Here is a 1,840-nt window from a genome sequence, read left to right as displayed (position 1 = left end):
ATCCACTCACCTCGGCCTCCCAAAGTGCTGGGATTACAGGCTGAACCACCGAGCCCAGCTATACTGTTTTTTAAAATTTAGGGATATTGGTTTTAATTCTGGAAAAGGGATGATTTTACAGGGTTCCTTTGTTATGGCCAGAGATGTTCTAAACAAATCTACTAATATGTTCAGAGATGACACGATTGACTTTCTTTTTTTTTTCTGAGTCGGGGTCTCACTCTGTTGCCCATGCTGGAGTGCAGTGGCATGCTCATGGCCACCAGCCTTGACCTGCTAGGTTCAGGCAATCCTTCTGCCTCAGCCTTCCAAGTAGCTGGAACCACAGGCACGCGCCACCACATCCAGCTAATTTTTTGGTTTACTGTAGAGATGAGGTCTCGATAAGTTGTCCAGGCTGGTCTCCAACCCCTGTTCAGGCAATCCTCTTGCTTTCGCCCCCCAAAGTGCTGGGATGACAGGCGTGAGTCACTGCGCCTGGCCACAGCGGAGTTTCATGGAACTTCAGCCCAGGCCCTCTTGTCCTGGTCATCTAACTCATGTCCCTACCCACCAGTGGGCTCCAGTCATGGGTCGTCATTAGGCAGGAATTTGTAGTAACCAAGGAAGAAAATGATCAGACCACTTTTGTTATAAGTATCAGAAAAACAAACAAGAAACAACAAAAAAAAGCATTTGAATCAGGAGGAAGAAAAGAAAAAGTCAAAAGACAACAGCCTACCTGAATCGGGGTGCGTGAGAGCTCAATCACTTAGAACAAGCCTTTGACCTGCTCTGTTTCTGTATCGAGGTCTATATCATAGAAGCAGGGCCGAGTGGGCAGTCCTGGCATTGTGCTCATCTGGAAGAGAAAGCCAAGTGTTTTATATGATATGCTTATATTTATTTATAAACATAAACGTACATATTTATATTTTATATATTTACATATTAGCAAAGGCTACAAAGTAACCACATTGAACACTGCACATCTGATGACACAGATGAACTATATAATTCATCACAGCCTCACATCACATCAGCTTATATATATATGGATCTCTTTACATTTGCCATCTGCTATTTCAAATTCTGTTAAAGGAAATGAACCAGAAAAGGCAAATGTCAAGCTCCTGAAATTTGGGCCGTTTACCTTCCCCTGTGGTCCTATAACATACCACAGCTACACAACAACAGTGAGGTCTTCGAAATCTAATCTTTGGCCGGGCTCAGTGTGGCTCAGCCTGTAATCCCAGCACTTTGGGAGGCCGAGGTGAATGGATTGCCTGAGCCTGTGGGTTTGAGACCCACCCGGGCAACTTGGCGAGACTTTGTCTCTACAATAAAATAAAAAGTTAGCCGGGCATGGTAGCGCACGCCTGTAATTCTGGCTACTCAGAAGGCTGAAGTGGAAGGATCACTGGAGCCCAGCAGGTCGAGGCTGCGGTGGCCGGGAGCAAGACTCCAACCGCCCCCCCCCATCAAGTCTTCATGCAAAGCCCCAGCAAAGACGAACCCCTCCAGATGAAGGGGGCAGCAGGTGTGGGTGGAGTGGTCTCCTTATCCCCAGGACCATTTCTGTAAAACCTTCAGCTCCTGGAGACCAGGTTGAAAACTCCTGGACAGGTGTTGATCAACTCCAGATCCTGATCACTAAGGTCTCCCTTGATAACAATAACTAGCCAGTCTTGGTGGCATGCGCCTGCAATTCCATCTACTCGAGGTTGAGGTAGGAGGATAGCTTAAGCCCCGGAGTTTGAGACTAGCCTGAGCAAAAGAGTGAAACCCCATCTCTAAAACCAAAATCCAAAGCCGGGCTCGGTGGCTCAGCCTGTAATCCCAGTACTTCGGGAGGCCGAGG

General features: G+C 47.3%; 1 protein-coding gene across 1 annotated transcript in view; it reads right to left on the bottom strand.

Annotated features, from left to right (window-relative positions):
• Positions 1-1,840, bottom strand: part of LOC103269896 (monofunctional C1-tetrahydrofolate synthase, mitochondrial) — a 121,454-nt gene that overhangs the window by 10,178 nt on the left and 109,436 nt on the right. The window contains exon 8 of the mRNA XM_008067456.1: positions 722-841. Within this exon, the coding sequence (XP_008065647.1) occupies positions 752-841 (90 nt within the window). The 3' untranslated portion in view covers positions 722-751. The remainder of the gene's footprint in view (positions 1-721; positions 842-1,840) is intronic.

The sequence above is a fragment of the Carlito syrichta genome, unplaced genomic scaffold (genome assembly GCF_000164805.1).
Source record: "Carlito syrichta isolate Samal-C Ts95f unplaced genomic scaffold, Tarsius_syrichta-2.0.1 Scaffold106724, whole genome shotgun sequence".
Classification (NCBI taxonomy): domain Eukaryota; kingdom Metazoa; phylum Chordata; class Mammalia; order Primates; family Tarsiidae; genus Carlito; species Carlito syrichta.
The sequence above is the reverse complement of the archived record's forward strand: the minus strand, read 5'-3'. Positions and strand labels throughout refer to the sequence as shown.